Raw genomic sequence first — 25,371 nt, forward strand, 5'->3', positions numbered from 1 at the left:
CAAGGAAACAACAGTTCCTGCCTTTCAGTAACTGCTGCTCCTGCTCCTCCCGGGTGGGTGCAGGCCAGGGAAGCCTGGGAAGCCCCGTGCTGCCCCTCCACCTCGTCCATCCCAGTCAGTGCTGGCCAGGCCAGGTGCCAAGACCCATGGGTTGGCGGCACGGGCCCAGTGGGCTTGGCAGCGGGTGGGACCTAGGGCCTTTCCCTCTGACAAGGGCTTCCACCCCTACTCCACACAGAAAACTGGGGAGCTGTCCCTGCCACCTGCTGCTGGCCGCCTGCTGCCCCCAGTGGACCCAGGACAGCCCCATCCTTGAGATCTCAGATGCCCCAAGCCCTGATATCCTGAGATTTCGGGATGGGCTCTTGAAAGAGGACAGAAGGGGGCTGCAGTCTTGAAGGACTGAGAAACGGTCCAATAGCTGAGGTGCGGGCACAGCAGATGCACCTGCCCCGGGTGAGTGTGTCTGTGCCGAGAGTGAGGCACTCTTTCCACCCTAGGAGAGGAGGGCCTCACAGAAAGCTGCGGGCACAGGGTCAGGGCGAGCAGGGTGGTGGCCCCTCTGTTCCACTCAGAGAACTGGACAGGCTAAGGGAGCATCGTGTTACCGACAGGGAAATAGAGGCCTGGAGGAGGACAGGGGTGAGCATATGGGAGCCTCAGGGGCCCCAGGCCTTCCTTGCACCACACCCTCTCCAGAGTCTAGCCCTTGGCATCCTGGGGAGTGGGCCTGGATGGGGCCTGCTCCCAGAGTGGAGCATGTGGGTCCTTGGTCAAGGGCCACCCTGGCCTGGGAGGGGCAGACAGAGAGGCCCAGACAGAGCCCATCTGCCCCAAGGGCATAGAGTCTGCTGGAAGACAGGCAGTGACCACACTGTAACTGCACTTCATGGCCAGGGCCAGCCCAGGGCCCAGAACAGGAGCGACATCGCTGAGCTGGAGCCTTCGATGGCATCTTACAGCCCCTCTGAACCCTTTGAACCCTGACCCACTCCTCGGTACACGGACATAGCGTTCCTATTCCATGGCCACCTGGGCACTGCTTCCAGGGGAACTGCAGGGGTCCTGTCCGTGGGTGGAGGTCTCCTGGGGAGGAAGCAACCCAGAGGCCTGCAGGCATCGGCGGGAGCTGGCCGGGGATGTGGAGGCTGAGTCCCAGGTTGTCCCAGAGACCCCATGGATGCCCCAGGAACCAAGGTGAGAGCAGTGCCCAGCCCAGCCTGTGATTCTCCACATTTATTAGGAAAAGCCTGCACAATTAATAATCAAAATCACACCATGAAACTCATTAAAACACAGATCCAAATCACCACAAATTATTGATTTCTATGCAACGTAATGCCCAGAAGGAACCCCTGTCCTGTGTAGGAACTGTCACTTCTCTGCGGCTCAGCAGCTGGCAAGGGGAGGTGGCAGTCCCCTTCTGTGTGTGTGGCTGGCTGCTGGGACTGGGCGAGGGGTTGGAGGCGGGATCCCCACGCAGAGCGGGCTCAGGGGCGGGGAGGTGGGACTCCTCTCCAGCTAGGAAGAGCTGGCAGTCTAACCCAGGGAAGTGGGCGTCCCCCCCACTCAACCATGTGCCCTGGGGAAATGGTGAGACTGTCCCTCCTGCTGGAAGCTGGGGGCTGAGGAGCAGTCCCCAGTCTCCTGCCCATGGGGTCAGCATTTCCTGAGAGTGAGGGAACCAGCCCCAGGCCCTCCAAATGGGCTCCTGGGCTTTTACTGCCGGCGGCCCTGTAGTCAGCGTGGGCTGGTCCTGCCCTGCCTGTGCCTGGCGGGGTCCTGGATTTGAGGCTGGGGTCCAGGGGTTGCTCTGTCTCCCCTCAGGAAGCCCCCTGGGCCAAGCAGGGTGGGCCTGCACTCAGCCTGTGCTACTTCCTGGCCATACATGGGCCAGGCCCGGTGCCCTGCCACTGGGTCCCAACCACCATGCCAGTGATGTCAACATCACCATGTGGGGGCCAGGGCGCTAGGGGTAACAACTCAGACCTGAGACAGGGCCCCCACACCCAGCCAACTTCTAGTACCCACCGGCCAGGAAGAGGTGGTCTTGCTGAGGCCCCAAGCTCAGGCTGTGCCGGACAGCATGGTCCACGGGGTACTGGGGCCTCCGAGAGCGGGGCTCTTCTCTCTGGGCCTTTCAGGAGGTGGCCACCTTCAGAGAGGGCCAGGTGGGGCCACTCTTGGCCTCCCTTCTCAGGCCCACCCCCCGCCCCAACCCCCCCATCAGGACCCCTCATCGGGGCCCCTCCTGGGCACGGTCAGCTGCTCATAGGTGGGCAGGGTGTTGCTGGGCAGGAAGAGCCCAGGGTCGACAGAGCCGCCACTGCCACAGGGCTGGGTGATGTGGGCCCCGCCCTCTCTGGGGGGGCCGCCGCTGCTGGGGGTGCTGCCACCGTGCAAGGAGAGCAGCTGGTGAAGCATGTCGGTGATGAGTGCCAGCCTCTGGTCCAGCTGCGTCACCTGCAGGGACAAAGGCAGACGGGAGAGTCAGTGGTGGGAAGCAGCCAGGTGTGCAGACAGCCTCAGGGACCAGGCTTGGGGCCGGGGAAGGGAAGGTGCCAACCGTCTCTGCAAGTGTGTGCTGTATGCAGGCGGCACGCATGTGTGCACCCGATGTCTGCAAGGCCCTTGGTTACGCCTGTGTGAGTGCAAGGAATGTGCATGTGTGCCCATTGGAGTCCCTTCCGTGCATGCTGGGAGTCCCCATATGTGTCCACAGGCGTGTAGGCTCAGGGTCAGGAGCCCTCCTCTCCTCCTTCTCTGCTCCCCAGGCTGCCTGGCCTTCTGTGCCACATCCCCGCATGGCAGGGTCTGCACCAGGGACCCGGACCTGAAATATTTGGGTTTGCGGCAGCCTTTGGCTTCTTGAGGCCAGGCTTGGGGACCTTTGGGTTAAGGGTCAAGAAAGGCTGGGGGCTATGTCTACTGTGTCCGGAGGAGAACTGGACAGAGGGCAGAGTTCAGCAAGGCTGGCTCATGGGCAGGGCCTGGGGTGGTTGAGGAGGCAGAGGCCTTGGGCTTTGCCTGGGTGTGCAGGGGATGCTCCTGCTGGGCCACTTCCAAGAGGGGCTTGCAGGGCATAGGGCTTGTGCCTCTGCGATGCTTTCTGCAAGGGGGTAGGGATGGGGTTTTTCCTCATCCCCCAGGAACCACTATACCATGTCTTTAACCTGGCAGGGACACCACTATTTTCCCAGACATCATCTGCACCCACATTCTGTGGTCAGACCAGTGCCCTAGAGCGTGCCCTCTGGCTAGCCATGTGGCCTCCACCTTCTCAGGAGCTGGTTCTGCAGTGAGCTATGTGCCAGGGTGGCTGCCCTGCAAAGCTGGCAGGGAGGTCAAGGCAGAACAGAACCCGAGATGCACCCAGTGCAGAGAGTAGGTGCTCAGAGGCCTCGCAGGGCTGCGGAGGCAGCAGAGAAGCCCCAAACGAGTGGAGAGCCAGGTGGTCTGAGAGCTCCTTGGAAGGACAGAGCCGCTGGGGAATGAGGCTGGAGCCCGGCCCTGGGTGGGAAGTAGCCATCCAGCCTTGATGGGGAGACTAGAAGGCCCTGGCCGGCACCCTCAGAGCAGGTGCTGAGTGGAGCAGAGCCAACCCCAGGGGCAGACTAGGGCAGGTGAGGGAGTCCAGGCTGGGGACCCCTCTCCCTAGGAGGTTGGACCTGGGGGCCCCAGGATGAGGGAGGGTTCGGGGAGGGCGCACAGCTCTGTTGGTGGCCACAGGAGACAGGGCTGGTCCTTCAGCCTGTGGTGTTCTTGCAGGAGAGCCCCTCAGCATGCTCTGTGGAGAATGAAGTAGACCCTCCCCCACCGTGGGTACCTGGAGGCCTGGAAAGACTTAGAAGTGGCGGGGGAGGGGCAAACAGATCAGCATGCGATAAGGGCTGAACAGCAGAGCTGCTTCAGGGAAACCTATGGCTCCAGAGAAAGGCACGAAGATGACTCAGCCACAACAACGTCAACCACTGGCCCTAAGGACAGGCAGCAGGCGGCAGCTGGCCCGGTCCACCTGGCCGTGCACTCCAGGGGTCTGCACCCTAGGCTGCTCCGGGCGGGCCTGGTCCCTCATGCGCCCGGCCCCACTGCTGATCCAGCTGGACAGGCTTGGGGCGAGGTATGGGACAGGGCTGGGTTCTGTGCGGGTGAGACCACCCCAGGGAAGATGCTGCTGGGTGACGTGGGCACAAGCCCCGGGATGGCCAGAGAGGGAGCAACCAGTTTGCCAGGGTCTGGGTGGACCCGGGCCAGCTTCAAAGGCTGGGTGCTGTGGTCGTCACCCACAGCACCTACCACGGAGGCTGAGCAGGGTAAGGAACAGGCGGCCAACAGGGTGCTGTGAGAGGCTGAGATGAGAGGGGGGTGCCTGCCTAAGTGGGGCCGAGCGTCTGTCTAGAGGGCTAGGCGGGCAGCCTCCACCTGGGAGGTGGGACTGTGCCCTGCCCAGAGCAGGAGCCCAGGGGACCCACTCCCAGCCCTGGATGGTGGGGGCTGCAGTGTGGAGGCTCCCTGGCTCCCCTGTGGTTCTGCCTTGCAGTTATGGGGTGAGTCTGAGACCCAACTGTCCCGAGCACAAGGGCAGGTGTATGTCCGAGATCTGACGGTCCAGGCCAGAGGGAGCCCCATGTTTTATTTTTCCCAGATAAACCTGATGTGAAGCCCAGACTATGGAGGAAAGGGGTGCAAGACTACTGTGGTTCGGCAGGGGCAGGGGCCCAGGGCCATCCACCGGGGTCCCTCACACCCAAGGACCTGCCAGCACTTCAGTGCTCTGCAAAGCCACTTGGGGACGAGCCACAGAGGCCCACACTCCATCCCACAGATGCAGACACTGAGGCCCAGGAAAAGAGGGTCAGGGTCACTGGCTGAGAGTACCATGTCTCCCATCCTGTCCCCACAGCTCCCACCCCAAGGCTCCATCTTGAGACCACGGAGCTGCCATGGGGGAGGAGGCAGTGTGTCAGGTAGGGAGCCGGTGAGAGCAGAGGGCAGGGTGGGGCGGGGCCTCTGGGAGGGGGACCCGCCTGAGGTCTTGTTCTTGTTCACCCACACCCTGACCCCTGTGTCTCCTGCTGCCGGCAGCACCAGCCCTCTCAGTCCCACGACCTACTCGTGCCTGGCAGGGGGCATGGGAAGTCGCTCAGCCTTCAGGGTGCACATGAGGAAACTGAGGCCCAGAGACCTACGAAAGCATAGCAGATCAAAGGTGCAGCCAGCCTGGGTCTTTGAGGGCAAAGCCCGGGTTTGTGTCCTAGGGCCCACCTCAGCTCCCTGGGCCCTGCATGCTGGTAGCGTTGAACGAGGTTTGCCCTGCATGGCTTACTATCACCAACTGTGCAGGCCCCAGCTTGGGTATCAATTGGTTTGGCATCAATTAAAGCACCAAATACATCACAGATGAACATTTGTGGTTTCATAAATTTTCACTTTATGGCACTTGAACATCTGTCCAAGTCCCACATGTGCTAATGGGTGTGGAGGCCTTCATCGGGGATTCTTGGGACAGAAGGAAACAGTGGGTGTCAGGGCCGCAGGCAGGGTGTGCAGGCTGAGGGTGTGGCTGGAGCTGGCACTTGGTCCTGAGCCACTTTGGTGACAGCTCCTCCCGGCAGGGAGTCCCGGCACCGTGTAGAGAGGCACTCAGCCACCTTTGGGGTAGGGAGGCAGCCACAGGGCTGAGCTTGCCTCTGACTGACACTGAAGGGCTCCCTGAAGCTGCCTGGGCCAGCGTCAGCCCATGCCTGGCTCTGGCTGGTCCCGAGCTCACCTCAACTGCTGCCTGTGCCAACTGGGGCTTTGAGGGACTGGCGGGGGTCTCTGGCCCCAGAGACATGCTCTCATCATCCCAGCTGCTGGTGACAGAGGCCCCGGGGGGTGGGCCAGGGTGTGGGCTGGATGCCCAGGGCGGGTCCACAGTCTGATGCATCATGATGCTGTCCCCCTTGTGGGAAGGGCCCAGGCCTGGGCTACAGGTGGTTCCTCTGCAGCCCCAGAGTCTTAGCTCTGACTCAAGCACTTGTCATAGCACGCGTCCCTGAAGGCTCCCACCCCACCACTCTGCAGACAGGGTGCCTTCATCTCGCTGGCACATTTGGTTTTTTTGGCGATAGAGGAGCCTGAGAAGCACCTCACATGGCCGAGGCCAGACCCCACCCACAGGGAGGTGCATCCGGGCAGGTGCCATCGGGGAGCTTCCCTCGGGGAAGGCAGTGCATGCTCTAGGCACTGGGGCCGGTTCCCCAAGAACTGCTGGGACAGATCAATTTTGGGGATCTCAGCCTCCGCCATTATTTGCAATTTGATAGTGATTAAAAGGCAAGGCAGACAAAAGCTGCTTTGTGCCTGGCCTGCACTCACCAAATTAATAACCATAAGAGACCTATGCAGCCCTCGGAAGAGAAAAAAGCAATTAGAATAACAGCTAGTTAGAGAGCCCCGGGCGGCCGGCGATCAAACCCAAGGCAACGGGGATTCCTGTTTGATGTGGTTATGAATTTGTTTTCAAAAGAAAATCTTGAAAAAGAGTCTTTCAAGGGAAATTTTTGCAGAACCTGCCCGGCCTTGATCCCCGCCTAGGACCGCCAAAGGCCCTGGCCTCGTGGATGCCAGACTGGCCAGGGACAGGCTGCTCCCAGGGTGGGGGTCCTGTTCTCTGCCTGGGCTGCAGTTCCCCAGGAGGCAGCAAACTCACTGCTCCCTCTAGCATCCTTGTTGGGCAATGTCTAAAGACCAGGCAGGGCCTCCCCGGGGCCCTCTGTAGGGTCGCAGGGCAAAGGTCACCTTGGCCTTCCTCCTGTCTGCCCTGAGGAACCAGCAGTTACTAAGCCACTCTCAGGGCGATACCTAGAATGTTTCATACCAGGCTCTGAGCAATCAGATGTCAGACCCGGCTCCTGTGCGGAGCCGGGCACAAGCGGCAATAGGTCACAGCACGTGGTAAGGTCGCAGTTCATGGCAGGGCACGGAGCGATTGTGTTTGACTTTGCTTTAGTGCTTCAGTTCTTGGACAAAAGTTGACCGTGTTTCTTGCTGCTGAGGTTTTACTGCCAGGCCCTTGGGCAGCTGCCCTGCTGGAGCTTGCTGTGCTGTGGCCAGTGGGAGATGGCCTCAGAACTCGCCACACCGCTGCAGGGCCTTGGGCGCACAGCATCTCCTCACAGGAGTGTGCAGGCAGGCGTGTGTGTGCTGCAGCGGGTCTGGGGTCAGATTCTGCCTCTGCTGCTTCCTGGCCGGGTGACCTTGGGCAAGTCACTTTGCTTCTCTGAACCTCAGTTTCCCCGCCTATAAAATGGGGCAGCTATAGCACCTTCCCCAGGAGGATGCTGAGGGGATCAAGTGGACTGAGGCATGAAGACACCAGGGACAGAGCGTGGTGCTCAGTGCACGGTGAGCCATCCGATGGCCATAACCATTAGGGATTCCTCGAGTGCACGTACAGTCGCACATGTGTGCCTGTGGCCTGAGGCCAAAGGAGCATTGCTGTGCACACGGGAGGCATGCTAGGTGAGCCTGCACATGTGTACCTCATACGTACCTGTGGCTGTATAAGAGTGTGGGAGACTGTGTGTGCAAGAATGCAGGAACCGGCCGGGTGTGGTGGCTCACGCTTGTAATCCCAGCACTTTGGGAGGCCGAGGCGGGCGGATCACTAGGTCAGGAGATCGAGACCACGGTGAAACTCCGTCTCTACTAAAAAATACAAAAAAAAAATTAGCCGGGCGTGGTGGCAGGCGCCTGTAGTCCCAGCTACTCAGAGAGGCTGAGGCAGGAGAATGGCGTGAACCCGGGAGGCGGAGCTTGCAGTGAGCCGAGATTGCGCCACTGCACTCCAGCCTGGGCGACAGAGCGAGACTCTGTCTCAAAAAAAAAAAAAAAGAAAAGAAAAAAGAATGCAGGAACCACCCTGCACATCATGATCTTGCACAATTCACTTCACTTTCCATTAGGTTGTTCTCTGGGCTGCCCAAAGGTTGGAGTGCACCTGCCTGCACCCCCAGGCCCCTGGGCCTTTGTGTGTGCTGCAGAGGTGAGCAACCCCTGCATCCCATCACAGGAGCTGGGGGTGCTGCTGGGACAAAGCTGCGTGGAGAGCAAGCAGCAAGTCCCATGGCATGGGTGCTTGGGCAGGTACCAGGTGTCCCTCCCAATGGGGAGACAGATGGCACTGAGTCTGGGACCCATGGTCACACACATACCAGCTGCTCCACCTGTCCCCCAGAGCCCTTCACCTGGGCAGTGTCCAGGCTGGGTGTGAGTCTTGGCCCAGAGAGTCGAGCGTCATGGCAGCCCCTATGCTCAGGCTCAGGACTGGTGCCTGTGGTGGGGCTGAATTGGCAGGCACTGAGGTGAGTGTGTCCGCTCAGAGGCCGCAGACCAAAGCCTCATCCTTGTCTCTGTCCCTGGTGTCTCACTGTTGTCTGCTGAGCAGCCAGAGGAAGCTCTGCTGCGGCTGGGGACCCACACCGCTCATGGTCAGTTATGTCCTCAGCGGGTCCTCGGCACAGCACAACCATGCGGCAGAGGCCTGGTCAGCACCATCCCAATACACTTCCTGGGGCTGCTGCTGCCTGGCTGGCCCTCACTGACCAACCCCCAGGAGCAGGGTTGCCTCCCTCTGAGAGAGGGCCAGGATGAAAGACCCTTCCCCCTGCTGCTGACATCCACTTTTGCCAGTCTCTGCCCACCGACGGATGCTTGGCCCCCCAAGGGCCTCAGGGGCGCTATGTCCCTGGCTGACCACTGTGGAGGATATCTCAAGATCATCACCACACGACCCTGGTTCCCTTCCTGGGACCTCAGCTAGGATGTCTCCGTCAGCTATTTGCTCTCTCCAGGGGCTCCAAGGCACGCAGGCCAACAGCCCCGCAGCTCAGCATGTCCCAGCGGGAGCTCAGATTCCTCCCAAGCCAGTTCGAATCCTGTATCCACAGGGCATGACCAACTACCCAGGGTCCCTGGTGTGCACCTGGTGTCTGTGGCTCTCTGGTCTGCAGCATGTGCTCTGAGCCTGCCCCCCATGCCCCTTGCCCAGACTGGCAGCATCTTCTGCCTGGACTGTCACAACCACCTCACTGTGTAGCTATGCCCCCAACCTGTTCCCTGCTTGTTCCAGGCAAGAGCCAGGCTGAGACTTCCCTCCCACCCTGGGCCAAATCCTTCTGCAGAATTCCCACTGGACTGGGAGTAAAATCCAGTCTCCTTTTGCAGTGCCCCCAGAGGTGTCTCCTCCGTTGGCCCCTCTCCAGCACTGAGCACGCCCATGTCGATCTGAGCGCCCATGTCGATCTGAGAGCCTATGTCGATCAGCACTGAGCACGCTGTGTCGCCCTGGGGCCTTTGCACCCGCTGTTCCCTCTGCCTGGAACGCTGTCCTCTGCTGCTTTGTATAACCTTAGCTCAAAATCCTGGGCGGCCTCCTTGTCTCGTCTCTCCCCGTGTTCCTCTAAGCCTTCACCACTCCCTGAAATGTCCTGGTTTATTGATCTCCTTGCTTGGTGTTTTGCCACCAGCTGGAGGCCCAGCTCTAGGTCAGGCAGTCACCTTCTTAACCCCAGACAGTCTCCCAGAGCCTGGAGCCTAGAAGGTGCCCAGTAAATACATGGAGGGTAGAGTTGGTGCTGCACAAATGTTTGTTGAATTAGTAAGTGAGGCCTCGGCCAATTTCCTGGGGCCCCAAGGCTGGAGTGAGGGGGTAGAAGCCCCCCAAGCCCACTCCCTCCCAGGGTGGGTGCTGAGCAGAGAAGCTGAGGCTGGGACTGGGCCTTTTCATGTTCATTGATTCGTCAGGACTCTATGTTAAGAAAGATGTCAAGTACACATCACACATGTTTTTCCCTAGTGTGCTATTTGTCTCGTGTATGGGTTATGGCATTTATTATTTTTTTCTTTTGCCACACAGAGGTCTTACTTATGTTTGCACTTTTTCACGTGGTCAAAGCCATCCATCTTTTCCTTTATGCCTTCTCATCCTGTGCGTGCTTGGAAGCGCCTCCTCCATTCCAACGCCAAAATCTGTTTTCCTAATACTTTTTTGATTTGTGTTTTACCCTTAAATCTTTGAATCGCATGGGAATGATTCTGACCTACAGACTTACTTTTGCAGGTTATCCTGTTGATACCCCACCACTTATGGAATGATCGACCTTTTCTCCACTGGATTAGAATGTCCTTTTTGTGTATCATCGACCCTGAACAACACAAGTTTGAACCATGCGGGTCCACGTCTACATGGATTTTCTTCCTCCTCTGTCACGAGAGACAGTAAGAGCCACCCCTCCTCCTCCCCAGCTGACTCAACGTGAAGATGACGAGGATGAAGACCTTTACAATGATCTGCTTACGCTGAATGAATATCTTTTCTCTTCCTTATGGTTGTCTTAATGACATTTTTCTCTAGCGTACTTTATTGGAATACATGAAGCATACAAAATATGTGTTAATTGATTGTTTACGTTATTGGTAGGGCCTCCAGTCAACAGGAGGCTATTAGTGAAGTTTCTGGGGAGTCAAAAGTTATACATGGGTTTTTGACTGGGCAGTTCGGGGGTCGGTGCCCCAACCCTGCATTGTTCAAGGGTCGACGGCACAAAGTTCCTGTACGTCTTCATGTACTTTGGCGTCTCCGCAGAACTGCCCTAGCGACCGCTCTTATACATGCTTTGACACTGGGAGCCAGGGCCCTGCTGTCTGGAGGTGAAAGACGACAGGCTGGTTCTGGCATCCAGTCGGGGAGTGGCGAGGGGAGCTGGAACCCACCCTCTCCCAGGTGACCTCATAACCTCCCCTCTTGTCTCCCTGGTCGGAGAGGTCTCGCTCCTCTGCTAAGAACCCGGAGAAGGCTTCTCCTTTGTACTCTGAGCAAACAACAAAGTCCACACCATGGCTGTGGGGACTGAGGGATCCTAGCCCCTGATGCCTCCCCTCCCCCAGCTGGCTCCAGCCACCAGAGCCTCCCCTCTCTTCCTCTCGGCCCGCACACCTTCCTGGATTCTCCCTTGGCTCAGCCCTCACCTCGTCATAGCCCCCAGGGGTCTATGTGTGCCGTGTCTGCTGACATGAGCCGGTGCCACATGGCCCCATGCTCCTGGACACGCAGCCATCTCCCTCCCTCCCTCCCTCCCTGCATCTGGGTTGGGGCTGACGTTTGTGCCAGAGCCGGAGCTGTCACATCCACAGCCTCACAGACCTGCAGAGGCTGCTCCGTGCGGACATTCATGTCAACTTCAGGGTGGGGACAGAGGTCATGGAGGGAGTCAGTGGCAGAGCCAGGGAGGCCCACGTGGCACACCACTCCCTGGGTGGCACTGGAGCCCCTTTGCCCTCTTCCCTTAGAAGGGGCCTGGGCAAGGGGACCAGGTGCACCCAGAGGCCAGGGAGCTGCCTCACTGCCAGGCAGGTGGGAGGGGGTGGGGAAGCCCCAGGCTGGGATGGGGTCTCGAGCCTCCCCAAGGGCTGGCCTATCCCTAGCCCGGCCTCAGGAGTGTCCTGCCGGCAGACGCCAGGCAGGGGCGGCTCTGTCCAAGAGCCCGGGGCAGCTGCCCACCTGCCCACCTAGTGCAACCCCAGGCGGGGCTGGTCCCACCGGCTTCTGTTTGGGGGCCAGGCGGGCGGGAATGTAGGGCAGGCTGGAGGCCCAGGAGCCGTGTTTGTGCTGGCGGCAGGCACAGGCCCTACCTGCATTTGATTCTCTGCCGCTGCCTCCTGAGCTGCCCCCTCTGGCGAGCCCGCAGAGGCCCGGAGGCCAGGGGACACCAGGCAGAACACTTTGTTCAGGGAGCCAGCGAGTGCTCTGCTGCCTCAGCCAAACCCCAGCCCGGCCACGGGGGCAGGTGGGCAGGTGGGCAGGGGAAGCCAGGACTGCCTGGCCATTCTCACATCATTGCTCCAGGTCTGCCCACATCGGCCCTGCTGCCCCCACATCCTCCCCTACCCTGGGCCCTCAGCCACTTCCTGGGCCATCTGGAACCCCTGAGTGCACCAGCCCCTAGGACCCCAGCAATACCCCTCGCTGTCCCCGGAAAACCACAAGCAGACCTTAGATACTTCATCTCGCCTCCCTTCCCCAGCCCAGCAGTGTGGCCCCATTCCACTGGAAGTCAGACCCCTGTCATAGGCTCTAACCCTCAGTGGCTCTGGATAAATGCCAGAGTCCGCTCCCAACCCTGTGGTCTGGCCCAGCCCCCATCCCTGGCCTCACTCTGCAGCCTGCTTCCCAGCATGCCGGTCCCTGGCCCCCAGCCCCAAGCCTGCTTCCTTCTTTCTGCATGCTGTTTCACACTCCTCCAGGTGCCTGATGGGCATGTGGATAGTTCTGCACCTGTCCCCCGACCCTGCCAGTGGATGTGAGCAATGTGAGGTCAGTCTGGCTTCCATCCGTCCCCCACCTCTGTCTGCCCGGTCCCTACTGGTGGTGTAGGTCCCCTTCCTGAAACTGCCCTTGGCATGTACAGGTATACCCCAAATATTCCTGAACGCAGGCAGGAACATTTCTGGGCTGGCTCCCTCAGTCTGTCCCAAGTTGCCACCATTTTTCTCTAAGACGGAGGCCTCTGGGGCCCATGACCCCCTCTCCCTCCTGCAGACAGAGAAAGCACTGGCACCTGCTGATCTCCCACACCACAACGTCCACTTGCTGGGTGAGGACCCTTGAGGCGTCCCCGCTGTTCTTGAGATAACAGCCTCGGCTGAGGGTCCCTCGCCTCGGGCCCCTGTGGCCCCCTGGGCACTGCCCTTCTCGCCCCAGAGCCGGTTTCCTCTGGTTCCTACCTCAGGACCCTCACATGGGCTGGCCCCGCCTCCTGGAGCACCCACCCCTCTCCTTAGCCTCCAGGCCCGTCTCATTCTCCAGGCCCCAGGTGAAGGTCTTCTTGGTGAGGCCCCCTCCCTTTCCCCTCCTGGTTTGGCTGTGGCCACTTCCCCTGCTTTCCATCCCCCACCTCTGTCTGCCTGGTTCCTACTGGTGGTGTTTGCTTCTTAGAAGCCACCTCCCCGAGGGCAGGGCACTGCACAGCCAACAACAGTTCAATGGCCTCTTGCTCGCTGGGAGACCCTGGGCCTTGGTCACCTCTCGAGCAGGGAGGGGCCGGTGAGTCTGTTCTGTGGCACAGTGCAGCCTGGGGGCTCAGGCCGGGGCGTGTCTGGGAACGGAGGCTGTGAGTGTGGGGCAGGCTCTCCTGGGCCCCAGGCCACTCCCTGGGCCTGAAGGGAGGGGCTCAGGGGAAGGATGAGGCCCCTCGTCCCCAGCTCCCTGGGCACCACCAAGAGGCCTCTGGCCACCTCTGTCCCTCAACATTGGCCACGCCCACAGCCTGCTGTGTTCTGTCTCCACCCAGGCCTCTCCCCGGGTGCTCTTGGCTGTCCCTGCTGGCTCAAGACGGTGTCCTCTCTCTGGACACTCGAGAGGCTGCCCAGGGTGCTCCCAAACACGCACACCACATGAGCCTCTTCCTCAGCCCCACGTGCCCCACCCTGCCCATCCCCAGGAGAGGGCCGCCGTGCCCCGTGCCCCCAGCCCACGGGCTCTCTGTGGCTGGGGTGCTTGTCTTCCTGAACCCTTTCTGTTAACGGCTCACACATTTGCTTCAAAATTAGTCTGTGTACAGGGTTTTTCATGGTATAAGTACTCTATGAAGACATTCTCCCGCCAAATAAAGACATTTCAAAGACATATCTCCGTCTCACCTGCCCCATTTCCCTCTAGGGCCCCTGCCTGCCAGGTAACCAGCTTAGGGATCTGATGTTTCTCCTTCCAGCAACTTTGATATGCAGCTCGTGTCTGGTTCTGCCTGGTCAGCGAGGCTTAGCACAAGTGAGGTGAGGCGTGATGTGACACACATGTGGCTCTCCACTGCTTGTTTCCATGCGACACACTTGTGGAGGCTGCACGTAGAATCACGCGGACAGTGCTCGCTCCTGGAATGGCTGTGCAGCCCTCCTTTCTGTGGGGATTGCTGACATCACCACCCAGTCCCTGCTGGTGGGCGTGGAGGCTGGGCCTCCACTAGGCACAGGCCAAGTCTTTGTGCCTACATGTGCTGGTGTTCGGGGGGAGGGGTCCCCTCTTCTGGGGAGCTTGGTGGCGGCAGCCAGGCTGTGCTCTCCCACCTCCTCCCCTTGGAGTGCAGTCCGGCCTCAGCCTCCACCTCCTGGGTGAAAGCTTCTACCTCCCGGCTGAAATGTCACCATGCCTCCCCACAGACAGACGGATGGACAGATGGGCCTCCCTGCACCTGCTCTGTGGGTGTGGGGCCTCCTGCTCAGCAGCAGTTTCCAGACCCTTCTCCCTGCTTTCCCCAAGCCACCCGCCTTGAATCTGGGGTGCTCTACCCGACCCATCCCCTCATTTCTAAAGATTTGAGCCACTGGTCCTATCCCTTTCCCTCAGAAATGCCCTTTGTGACACTTGGCTGCATTCAACTCTTCCACCCCTCTGCCTCTTGGTCTCATCTTTACCTTCTGCTAAAGGTCCTGACCCCCACCCCCGCCACGCCATGGGGCACCCCATGGTGGTGCCTCCTTGGGAGCAGCTCTGTCCCTTTCCCTGTGGCCTTTGCCCCGCCTCCTACGACTTCGACTCCCACCTGTCCCCGACCCCTGGGACCACTGACCGGGCCCGATCACCCTGTCACTGCTCTGTCATCTGCTTACCCCATGCGGTGCTCTGCTGACCCAGGTCTTGCTGTCTCCCAACAGCCCCACGAGGCTTCCCGTCACTCCTGGACACTGCAGGCTGAGCCCTCTGCCCCACTGCCTCCATGAGGAAGGCTGTTCCTCTGTGAGCCCCAGGCCACCCCTTCCCTCCTTTAAGTAATTACGTATGTCCCTTTCCAGGGCCCTCCCAGCACTGTTTCTAAAGACACCCCTGCCCCAGCATGCTGCAGGCTCCGGCTTCGCTTTCCTCTCAGGCCCTTGTCGCTGTGGTGCTGCCTTTGTTTTCCATCTCTGCCATGGCAGGGGGTCAGCTCCTTGGAGGTGGGGCTTCTGCCCTTGCTGTACCACTGCCTGGCACACAGTAGGTGCTCAATAAAGACTTGCAGGATGAGCTGCCTGAAGAATAGTCACCAGAGGCCAGAAATGTCTAGAGCTCTGCTGGTAGGGTGACTGGCTGAGGGGCTTGGCCTGCATGTGTGCATGTGTGTGTGTGTGTGTGTGTGTGTGTGAGTCAGGGTTTATATGCAGGTGTCTACAGGAGACATGCTGGGTTCTGTGCTGGGTGTGAAGAATGTGGGAGCAGAACCCCAGGGAGGTGGCAGAGACTTGGGGGCCTAAGGGCTGGGGTGCAGGGGGGCAACAGCCAGGTGCCACTGGCCACCCCAGCCCCAGGGAGCCCTGCCCACCCTCCAGGTGCCTGGATGTCCATCCTCACTGCTATTCCCACCTCAGGCCAGGCTTGGAGACAGAGGCCCCATGACTCAGCCAGGGCTGGTTTGCAGCTGCGGCTGACCCAGACGGGCGGGCAGCCCCCAGCCCCCGGGCCTGCACCCAGGACAGGGCTGCCCTCCCTCCCTCCCCCACTTCTGGCTCGCGCTCCTAGAACAGGATTCTCTGAATTCAGCTCCCCTGAGGCTGGGGCCAGGTTGGAGGCCAGGCTTGGGGGCTCTGGGCTGGGGCCCAGATAGGGGCTGGGGGGCCAGGCTTGGAATCTGGAATCCAGCCCCATTCCTAGCATCTGCAGGAGCCTCGTGGGGAGGGAGACTTGGGATGGACTTCAACCAGCCAGGGCTGGATTCTTGCCCCGGAACCTGCATTCCTGGGGCAGCCAAGGGATCCTTCCCACTTCTGGGCCCAGCCTGGCCCTGCCTGGCATTCGAGGCCCAGCTGGGGCTTGGGGGTGTCTCCCCAACTCACAGACATAAGGACACCTTTCCAAGCTTGTTCCTTCTCCTGGTGGGGCCCTGACCCCCACACCCCTCCTCTGTCCTTTCTCCATCCGACATCAAGCGCCTCCCTGCCTCTACTCGCACGGTCTCTGAGATGGGGAACTCAGCACCTCACAGATGGGCCCAGCTCTGGTGCTGTCTGTGTTAGGGGAGCTGGGGCAGCCCCCAAAAGACCTTGGAGACAGGCCCTCAGAGGTAGGACCAGAGGCTAGCAGTGGATGCTGTGCCTGGAGGCCTTGAGGGCGAGGTGTGATGAGGAGGCCCAGGCTGCAGGGCTCTTTCTGGCTCTCCAGCTCCGGAGAACAATGGATTTCCTCCTGCTCTGCCCGGGATCTGCCCACCTTCCTCACCCAGTGCATGCTCAGCCTCAGCACTGCACCTGGGTGCCCTCCATGATCTGCCCCACCTGGACACATGGCCCGAGGGGCACACTACCGTGCCATATACCATGTCATGCACCTTGCCACTCCACATGCTACACAACCCAGCCCCAGCCCCAGCCATGCCATGTGCCACACCATGTGCCACACCACTCCCACCATGCCACCACCATGCCACTCACACAGCCACGCCAGGCACAGAAGGCTGCTAAGCCCATCCTGCACGAACACAGCAGTGTGTGTGTAGGGGGACCCAAGCCTCTGCCCATGTTCTCCCAGGAGCCAGCCCCTGGCTGTGCTCCTTGTGGCTAAGTGGGGTGCTGCTGCCCCCCAGCCCCTGCTGACAGTCTGGGAAGGGGGTGAGGAGGTGGGGAAGCAGGGTGGGAGGGCAGGAAGTTGCTGGGGCTCCTGGCCAGGCCCTGAGCACTCCAGCCCCATCTGGACATATTTGGCAAGCCCCGTTCCCCTCCGCTCCTCAGCCTGTAGGAATGGCCCCTGGGGCTGGTGCTGGACACTCTGGTCTTCCCCCAGCTGCCTGGCCCACCTTCCCCACTGTTGTCTCGGTCCCATCTCGGGGCACGTGCCCCAGTTCCTGCTGCTGGGCCCAGTGGACTGCAGGGTCACAGCCAGGTGCAAACATGGGACCTAGTGTTTGCTCACCTCTCTGAACCTCCATTTTGCCTCTGCAAGACAGGGACTGCAAATGAAGTGAAGTGGGGAAGCCTGCCCACCCCAGGAACCCGGCCTCTTGCCTCCCAGTGACACAGTTGCTAGCGGGGCAGCAGTGGGGATGCTCGGGGACCCCTGCCCTTGAGGCTGGCTCCCAGGTCCACGTGCCTGGGGCCAACTTGGGGCCTGACAGCTGCGCCCAGGTGCCCACCCTAAGGCTGAGACTCCCCCACATCTATGCAGTCTTCACAGAGGTCCCAAGGGGCTCTGGGATCCTATGTGGGGAGAAGCTTGGAGAGGGGTGGGGCATGTGGGCAGGTAGGGGGAGGACTCGGCCCCAGGGCACTGGCCCGGCTTGGCTGCCCTTGCCCCTCTACTCTGCCATTGTCTCCAGAAGTCCATAGGCCTCCCGTCCCTCAGGGAAGCAAGAAGGGGTTATGTCCTCTGCCCGGATGCAAGGGCCCCTTGCGTGCAGGGGCTTCCACAGGGCCTCTAATTGCCCAGACTCCAGAGGCACACAGGCACCCCTATCCAGCATGTCCTCCCACACCCACAGCCTCCTAGCTGTGGGATAACCATGGACGATGCTGCCAACCTCTTATCCCCTGGTCTGGTGGGCAGTCCCTGGGCACCAGCCTGCCCCTAGCGGGAACAGCAGCTGCATTGCCCATATCTGTCTCCCACTGGGAGGAGGCTAGTGTCCAGGTGACTCTGGGGGAGAGGGGAGGGATCAGGTCAAAGTGGGAGAGTGGAGTGAAGCCCCGTGAGCTGAGCATGGCTCCTGCCCCATGGAGCCCTGGCCAGGCCCTGTGGACCGCGGCGGTGGCAGCCACCTTCCCCGCACACTACAGCTGTGACCTGGGGCAGCCCCAGCCAGACCATGGTCTCCTCCTGCCTTGGGGAGCATCAGCCCCAGCCTTGCCTTTCACCCCACGGCTGGGCCGCTCAGTGATGCCATCAGCGACCTTCTCCACACAGGCCCTACCGGGAGCTACAGAGGGAACGTGCTCCGGGGAGGCAGGCAGAGCCGAGGAGGGCTTCCTGCTGCAACTGCGGTGCCCCAGGCAGCGGGGTGCTTGGTGCTTTGCCTGCACTGGCTCTCCTGACCCTGCCAAGGCCCTGGGCATGGGCGGGGACTGCGTCCCATCTCCCTGATCTTGCAGCAGGGGAAGGTGAGTTGTGGAGTTGCAGAGCCCATCTGAGTGAGCAGCTTGTGGGCATCCTGGTTCCTCTCACTCCCCATGACCCTGTGCAGTCTGATGGCCCCACTCCCAGGAGGGGACACAGGCACCCTGTCCTAGTCTCCCAGCCCAGAAGCCCCCACCCTGCCAGGCCCTGCACAGGCATCTGGGCCTTCAAGTCCCTCATCTAGTTCAGCCCTCTGGTACCTCCATTTGCAGGTCCGGGTCCAAGGCTTCTCTAATGCTGCCTATCTGCCAAGATGCTGGGCAACTCCCACTGTGCCTGAGGGGCCAGGCCTTCCCTCAGGGGTGCTGGGAGAGGTCAGGGTGGGGACCGGGCTGGTGTGTGTCCTGGGGACAATGAAGCTATCACCTGTCAGGAAGGCTGGGGGTGGTCTAGGCAGTTGTCCCAGGTCCTAAGCCTGAGGCCCAGCTGTCCACCTGCAGGGCTGCCTGGAGGTGGAGGTCTGCCTGGGCCTCAGGCCACCCCCCTGGAGCAGAGGCTCCTGGTACACGGGCAGGGCCTCCTTTCCAGCTTCCTACCAGGGGCATCTCCAGCTCAGGCCACTGCAAGACCATGTGCCAGGGGATGAGTCAGGCATATCCCATGGACCCTGGACAGGTGAGACTCTTGAGGCTCAGAGAAGTGAAATCACTGGGGGTCATGGAGTGGCCACTTCCTCGCTGTATCTAGCCTTCCAGCGCTCTGGTGGGGGAGGGAGGAGGGGGCAACGGACAGAGGCAGAGGAGGGCAGTGGGGAGGGGAGGGGAGGGCAGCGGGGAGAAGGGTGCTGGAGGAAGGAGGGGAGCAGCGGTGGGGAAGGGGAAAGGGGAGGAGGGGCAATGTGGAAGGAAGGAGGGAGAGAGGAGCGGAGGGGACACTGTGGTCGTGGCCATCCAGGACATCAAGAGGAAACTGACTGAAGTCTAGAGAAGGATCAGGAATAGATCTGGGCCTAAGCATGGTGGTTCAGGGCAGAGAGTACCAGAGGGACTCAGAGACCCGGAGAGCCTCTTGTGTCTCCACAGTCAGGGAGGGCTTCCTGGAGGGAGAAGCACCTTGGACAGCCCCACAGTGTTCCAGGCCTACAAGGCATTCACCCCTTCTCTCCCCTGTTCATAGGTTATTTCCAGCCGCCACTGGTCCAAGCACCGCCTGATGGTGTAGGGCGGGCCGGGCCACATACTTGTTCTCATGGCCCAACTGTGGGCACGGGCACCCATCACGCCTGCTGAGGTGCCTCCTCAGGCACATCCTGCCCTGCACCCGATGGTCGTCCCCGTAGCAGCTGCTGATGATCACAGAGCACCTGTCATTCTGAGAACATCCCATTGATTGCCACCTTTGGCTTCACAGCCATACTGGGAAGCAGGCAGGGCTGCCCTCTGCATGCCAGAGGCCAGAAAATGGGGCGCAGAGAGCATGCGCAGCTTCCCTCAGGGGGCCCATTGGGTGGGTGCCGGGGTGGGGCTGAGCACCCAGACCAGCTGCCTCTCATCGTCACCACTTCCCTGTCCTGCCTTGACAAGACCTGCATGGGGTCTCCCAAGGGTGCCCTTGCAGTTTCAAAGAATCCCTGGTCAGCTCCTAACCCTGCATTTTCCTGACAGGAAAGCTGAGGCCTAGAGAGGGCTGGGCCAGCCTGTGCTGGGTTACCTGATGATGGGGAGAGGGGAAGGCCCAGGTGTGTGGCTCTGTGGCCAGGGTGCTGGAGGGCACACACGTGGGGTGCCCTTGGGAGGTCAGAGGTCTGAGGGCCACGGAGATGTGGGGGTTCCTGGGAAGGCCCACAATGCTCGGAAGGTGAGTGGAAGGGTGGGAAGGTCTCCACCCAGGAAGGAGGCCCTGGGCTGGCCCCCAGCCTGCCTGGCCCAGGCTGACCCTGTGAGTTGATGAGAGATTCAGGCCCCATCCTGCAGCTCCCAGCCCGCCCTTCCTGCTCCCAGGGCTGGAGGAAGAGGTTCTTGGGACACTGGGGCTGGGGTGTGGGGACACATGCTGACTAGACTGGGTGTGGTTTGCAGGCCATCGGGAGGACCTAGGTCCTTTAACAGGGACTTAGATCCTGGGGCCTTAGAGACCGTCTAAGGTATCATCCAGGTCACAGCTCTGGGAGGCCTGCCCAGGGAAGAGCCCAGATCCCTCTGTCAACCCTTGCTAAAGGTGGGGAGGGGGCACCCACCAGTGAGTCCTCTTCTCTCACTGGCCTTATCCTGCACAGCCCCAGCCCCAGCTAGTCAGAGGGCTCCTGGGTAGCACCCAGCCAGTCCTGAGCCTGTGCCCACGGTGTAAAGAGCCTGCTGGTCTTTCCCCTTCACCACACACCTGCCGTTCCCAGCCAGGGTGGCATGTGCTCACCTTCCCCTCTCAGAGCTCCTTGGCCAATCTCTTCCTTCTCTCTCTTCCTCCCTCCTTCCTCCTCCCTCCTCCTTCCTCCTCCCTCCTCCTCATCCTTTTCCCCCTCCCCCTCCCCCTCCCCACCAGGGTATCCGCAGAATTCCCTATTCTCTGGCACCATCACTGCCTTCTTAAATTTTCTTACCCTCAGTGAGAAAACCCGTGAAGCCCTCCCATCTTTGAACAGTCTTCCCTGGGCGCTAGATATTCTATCTCTAATTTCTGTTCTCAGAGGCAGCCCTTCAACCCTATCAACTATCTCTTGGCTTTACCTTGGCATTTCCAAACTACACATTTACATTGCTGTTCCTTGCAATTTTGTCACTTTAGACATTATCTAGTGACTGCCTAACATGGAAGAGAAGTGATCAAGATTTTGTTCTCATGCCCCTGCCCTCCCCACTCCCTTATCTTTCCAATACAGTTAAATTACAATTCTAGGCTAAATAAGTACTTACTCTTTGTGTTTTACACAAACAGTATATAACTCTTTATGTCACTATGTAATCACTGTTTTCAGCCGTGTCCTGTGGTCTGTTATGATTACATCTTTTTGTTTTCCCTTGGGTTACAAATGGCCTTAGGTTTTGTTTTTTACTGCATCTGTCACTAATGCATTCTTGAACTTTCTGTAAGAATTGTAAAACTTCTTTCATCCTATTGAGAATACTGGCAGTCTATTACCTTCATTATTTTTTTTTCTTCTGGGATTTCTTCCTGGAGTCCTAGCAGGACTGTTTGCACTGTAGGCAGGCTGAGCAGCTGTAATGCTAGAACTTCTTTCATTGATCATATTGAAAATTCTCTTGGCCTTTTGTTTTTGGTGTTGGAGTCTCCCTGGTTCTTTAATTTTGTTTCTCTTTCTTTGTTTTTCCTCTCATTTTGCTAGAGCACATCCTCAAGTAACTTTCTGAGAAAAGGCATGTGGTAGATAAAATTTTTGACTGTGCATGTTTGGAAATGTCTTTATTCTACTCTCATACCTGAGAGTTTGACTAGGTATAGAATTCTAGATGGGAAATCATTTTTTCCCTCAGATATTTGAAGGCATTTCTCTACTACGTGCTAGCTTTCTGAATTGCTGTTAAGAAATTGGATACCATTTTGATTTTCTATTCTCTTGTGTGTGACTTACTTTTTCTCTCTGGAAATGTGGAGTGTCTGCTTTATTGCTGGTGTTCTGAAAACAATGGTGTGCCCCACCGGGCATTCTGGGAGTTGATGAGGGAAGTGGGGGAGGAGGTCTTCCTTTTTAGCTTGAATGCATTTACTGAATCCCTGTTGTTTTCATCACGAGAGCTCCTGCCCCACCCACAGCTACTCCTGGTGGCTCCAAGTTCAGAACCTCTCAGGCTCAGCTTTTCTGGAGACTCAACCTGTCTCTTGCTGAGCTTGAGAGTCAGTAGCATCTGGCTTCATGGGCTGGGGTGAGACCTGCCTGTCAGGGTCCTAGGCTGGGAACTGCCTCATTCTTGGTGGCTCTTCTTCCTGCAGGGCTTGGTGTCTACCCTCTCCAGTCTCCTAGGCCAGTCTCCATCTGTCCTCCTGCTTCCCAGCTTCCAAACCTTTGTCAACATATTTTTGGTCTCCTCTTTTCTCCTGACCACTTTACCCTAGTTGATTTACATGTTTCCATGTTTTTCATGCCTTTACTGTCGCCTTAGTGGGATTCAAAGAAGCTGAAATAGACATGTGTTTACCCATCACGTTTAACCAGTGCTTTCAGCTCTGGTACCTACTGCTCGGGTCACCAAACCTTCCAGCAGCCCCCTGACGACACTATCTCCTGTCCTGACTTCTCAGAGTTTTCTTCTTAGGTGCTAGTCCCTGCCTGCTGAGGTCCTCCAGCTCCCAGGAGCCATGTTCCCGTGGGTGCCTTTCTGCACGTGGCTGCCTCCTCCGAGTCCCGGCTATGGCCCCTTCCCCGCTGGCTCCTGTGTGGTGCTGCCAGCCTTTGTCCTGCCCTTGCCCCTTTGCAGGTGGTGTCCCCTCTGTTGCTGGCCTCCCCACATTTGAGCTTTCAAGACCTCTATGTGCCTGGTGGTGCCTGGCTTGGACTCAGGGCCAACACCACCATAGGGTTCCTGGCCCCTGACCTCACCACTTCCACATCTCAGAGGCATCTTGAATTTGACACATCCCAAACAAAGCTCTCGCTGCCTTCTGCCCGCCCCTTCCTCTTCATTCCGGAAAACAGAACCACCACATACCTGCTACTTACGCCCTGGCCTGAGCCACTGAAGTGTACCCCCATTTCCTCCCTCAAGCGCCCAACTCCTATCTGAGTCCTTCTGGTCTGGCCTCCAAGCCACATGTGGAATTTTCCCTCTGGCAAAACAGCCACTTGTCCCCATAGCCGCTCTCCCGTGCCCCCCACCCCAACTTTTTTTTTTAGTCAACAGAACCCTGAATTAAGCTGAGTGTTTGCCTGCCTGTAATAGAGACTCCATCCCCAGGGGCCCTTGCAGTGACTCAGGCGTGCGTCACATTCCGGTGGGTGGACAGAAAGGGGCATGACGCGGGCCGCTTCTGTGTAGGGTTTTACAGGAATGGGGTCTGTCCTTCATGTCTTTTACCTCCCTCCTGCTGCTGGAATGCAGATGTGATGGTGAACGCAGGAGCAGCCACTGGGGACCACAGGACAGAAGCACTGAGTTGTGGACAGCAAAGCAAACAGAGAAAGGAGGTCTGGGGCCAGGCTGTTTCACTAGGCACACATCAGCCCTGAAGCTTCTGCTACTCTGGGACCCTGCAGGTGGCAAAGTTCTCGCTTATTTGGGCTGTCCCCAGAGTCACTGTCTCAGCAGCAGCTGAACCAAGAACCTCCCCTCCTCCCACCTGCCCTGACTCTAGTCCCTTATCTCCTACCTGGGGGACAGCAACACGAGGTGACTGTGCCTGGCCTCCTCTCTGCAGCCCAGCCTGTTCCCCACCCGGCTCTGTGACATCTAAGCACATCACCTCTGAGCTTCAAGCTGAAACCCTCCTGTGGCTTGTGAGTGACTGAAAATGACTCCAAACTCCTTAGAGGACTGCTCCGATGTCACCTCCTTGGAGATGTCCCATTCCCCACCTACTCCATGGCTCACGGGCCACCTGCCTGGCTTTCTTCCTCTCTGTCCTTGTCACTCCAGGACCAGACACCCCACACCCAGTGGTTTACGGGCTGCTGGCCTGTGTGTCTCTCTGACTGTGAGCATATGGGGAAGTGGTTAGTGTGTCTCCCCAGCACCCAGCACGGCTCCAAGCACATAGTGGGATTCTGAGTGGAGGCAGGGCAGGGACCCCAAGATGAGGGGTGCCCAGGGGAGCCCCATGCCTCCCTGGCCCTCTGCACCCCTCTTTGTTCTCCCTCTAGGAGCACAGTGGTGGGCTGGGTGTGCTAGGCCAGCCCACTTGTGCCACAGCCAATCCAGGGCATTTCTACCCTGTGGGTGCCCAGCTGCAGGTCTGCTGGGGAGGCCTTCGGGGAAGCAGCAGCAGGAGGGGGAGGGGGAAAGTGCTCCCACACCGGCCTGGCGCACCCAACGCCGGGTCTGCCTGAGTTTCCGTGACTGTCTGCGCGGAACCGCACGGCGGTTTCCATCAGCGCTGCCAAGTGGTGGCTGCTGAGCCTGGCCGTGGGTTCTGACCCCCAGCTGGCCTGGTTACTGCCAGGAGACCCTGGGAAGCCGGGGAATACTGGAGCCCGAAGGGTTAACCTGCCCTCCCTGCCCCCAACCCCGGCTCAATTTCTTCATTTTTCAAAGGCCGGGCCCTCTTTCCTTCCAAGTCACAGCTGACGTGAAATGTAGCCTTAAAATGCAGCTGACATGAAAAACAATAGCACTCCCTCGGAGAGGTTCTGCTGCGGGCTGGACAGCCCCCGCCCCCCAATAATTACTCAAGACATTGGCATGAGCCAGGCCTGGTTAGGTAACAGGCTGCTTGCTGTGGAGGCTTATAACTCACAGGCAGTTACACATAATCTCTGCAGACAACAAAATCGTTTCCAGGATGGCGGGGAGGACGAGGCCTCCGGGAGAGGGTACTGGGGCAGGAGGGGCTGAGACCATGCCGATGGGGACAGGATCTGAGGAAGGGGCTCCCGGTGGCCGTGGGGAGGCAGCTTGTAAATGTGGGGAGATGGTAAAGTGTCTATGGAAAGGGGTTGCCCTGCCTCTCTCTCTACTCCAAACTCCACCCTTGCCCCAGTCCCTGGCGCGGAGGTCACGCTGGTCCAGTCCATTACTGAGCAAAGTACCCGGAGACTCATTCATACTGAAGTGTGAATGACTGACTGCTTTGGGAGAGCTGCCCCCGCGCAGCTCTGCAGAGGATAATTAATTGTCTGTTTATTGTTCATGGCCCCACTGTACTGACTTCCTCATGGGCAGGTCCACATACTTTCCCCTGTGTTCCCAGAGTCTAGTACATAGCAGACATTCAGAAAATATTTGTTGAAGACGACGACATCTAACCCAAAGAAGGAAGCGTCCAGGGTGTGATTCCAGGCACATGGGCGGGGGCCCTGGCAGCAAGGGCTGGAGGACTGGAGGGACACTGGCGAGTAGAGGGCTGGGGCGCCCCTGCCCCCCCCCGCTTGGTGCTTGCTCTTCCAGCACCCGGGGCCCCTGGCACCTTCCCACAGGAAACGCCCATTTCCCTGGAAGGACGCTGAGCTGAGCAGGCTGAGGGTTTGGAAGGTCTGGGCTGCGGGCCTCCCTTGGCCTCCCATTGGTCTGGGTCTGCACCCTGGCACCCTGGCTGCAGAGCCCACCCTGCCAAGAACTGGCTTCCTGGGCTATGAAGGCACACGCCCGACAGCAGGGTGGGGGAAGCCGGGCCCCAGCCCCAGTCCCACCGCAGGGAAACGGCACCTC

At 59.3% G+C, this 25,371-nt stretch overlaps 1 protein-coding gene across 4 annotated transcripts in view; it reads right to left on the minus strand.

Moving 5' to 3' along the window:
- Window positions 1-1,242: 1,242 nt before the first annotated feature.
- Window positions 1,243-25,371, minus strand: part of KCNQ1 (potassium voltage-gated channel subfamily Q member 1) — a 396,978-nt gene continuing 372,849 nt past the window's right edge. For 3 of the 4 annotated variants that reach the window (XM_058439073.1, XM_058439070.1, XM_032153801.2), the window contains one exon: window positions 1,243-2,463. In XM_058439073.1, the coding sequence (XP_058295056.1) occupies window positions 2,227-2,463 (237 nt within the window). In that variant the 3' untranslated portion in view covers window positions 1,243-2,226. Of the gene's footprint in view, window positions 2,464-7,640; window positions 7,693-25,371 lie in introns of those variants that run through there. The other variant, XM_058439072.1, reaches the window with a different exon arrangement.

Source organism: Hylobates moloch, unplaced genomic scaffold (genome assembly GCF_009828535.3).
Source record: "Hylobates moloch isolate HMO894 unplaced genomic scaffold, HMol_V3 SCAFFOLD_5, whole genome shotgun sequence".
Classification (NCBI taxonomy): domain Eukaryota; kingdom Metazoa; phylum Chordata; class Mammalia; order Primates; family Hylobatidae; genus Hylobates; species Hylobates moloch.